At 26.6% G+C, this 1,194-nt stretch overlaps 1 protein-coding gene across 1 annotated transcript in view; it reads right to left on the reverse strand.

Annotated features, from left to right (window-relative positions):
• Nucleotides 1-492, reverse strand: part of LOC108747884 — a gene marked incomplete at both ends in the record, with an annotated part of 1,314 nt that extends 822 nt beyond the window's left edge. The window contains 2 exons of the mRNA XM_018485773.1: nucleotides 77-182; nucleotides 270-492. Coding sequence (XP_018341275.1) covers nucleotides 77-182; nucleotides 270-492 — 329 coding nt within the window. The remainder of the gene's footprint in view (nucleotides 1-76; nucleotides 183-269) is intronic.
• Nucleotides 493-1,194: the final 702 nt, after the last annotated feature.

Consider the following 1,194-nt stretch of genomic DNA (forward strand, 5'->3'; position numbering starts at 1 on the left):
ATTATTTTAACAAATAACATATTATTTATTTTATTCTACTCTTTTCATTTATTTAAGAATGCATTAGGAATCTTACGTAGTCTCATGGAACCATTTTTTAGATATCAAGGAGTAACGCCACACATTTTTGTTATATATTTCTGTTGGAAGAAATTCTCCACCACAGAGATAAAGATTGTACTCTAAATAAATTACATAAAATATTGAATGTGAATAAGATAATATTATTCTAGACAAAAACAGAATAAAATCAAAAAAAGGCTACATACTTCTTCCAACGATTTCCATCCCATCCATTATATGATCTTTTTCAGTACAATATTTAAGAATATCTTCAGGATATTTAAATGAAGTAAGTTCAAAAAAATCATTACCATCCCAACAATGAATAAATTTTTCATTGTTATCAAAATCAATGTCTTCACAAGATATAATACTGTATAGTATTTTTGTTTCCTTATTCTTTAAGATTTCTAAAGGAATTGTAAAATCCTGAAAAGAATTGATTTTTTATATAGAATTCTAAATGGTCAAGAATAAATTTTATTATGCAGAATTATAATATATTAATACGCACACACACGCACGCACACACACACACATAATAGAATATAATATAATGTAAATAGGCATAGTGTTTTTGCACATATTTATTGCCACAGCCAATTAGAATTTAGCCCTTTATTCGTTTATTCTTCGGCGGTAATATAAACAAATTTAAAATCTGATAATTAAAATACTAAACTTTACTTAGTTCTATTTAAAAATTATAAAATTTAGGATATACCATGTTTCATGTTGTTATTATTTCACAGACTCTATATGTATATACCACTACATATGTATGTATATTACACTGCAAACTTCTTAGCATGAACTTATGAAAAATTGGCTCCTAATGAATATAGCGGTGCTGTGCATACGTCAAATGTTAAGCCGAAAGAATGCAATATTATGACTACGTCCTACGTATCATGTGGTATCGTGGACTTTTGGTAAACATTATTTTAGGTTCCTTTCATGATAGTGCCTAATGGGATATGTTGAGTGCTTTCCATTTGGTCACAGAAGTTTTACAAACATCCTTTTTATCATTATGTTATATGTAATTATATTATATTATTAATCTCAAATAATTGATTTTTATTATAAAGGGTGTTTTTTTAAGCCTGATAGAACTTACAACTGTAAAAA

This window comes from Trachymyrmex septentrionalis, unplaced genomic scaffold, assembly GCF_001594115.1.
Source record: "Trachymyrmex septentrionalis isolate Tsep2-gDNA-1 unplaced genomic scaffold, Tsep1.0 scaffold2006, whole genome shotgun sequence".
Lineage (NCBI taxonomy): Eukaryota > Metazoa > Arthropoda > Insecta > Hymenoptera > Formicidae > Trachymyrmex > Trachymyrmex septentrionalis.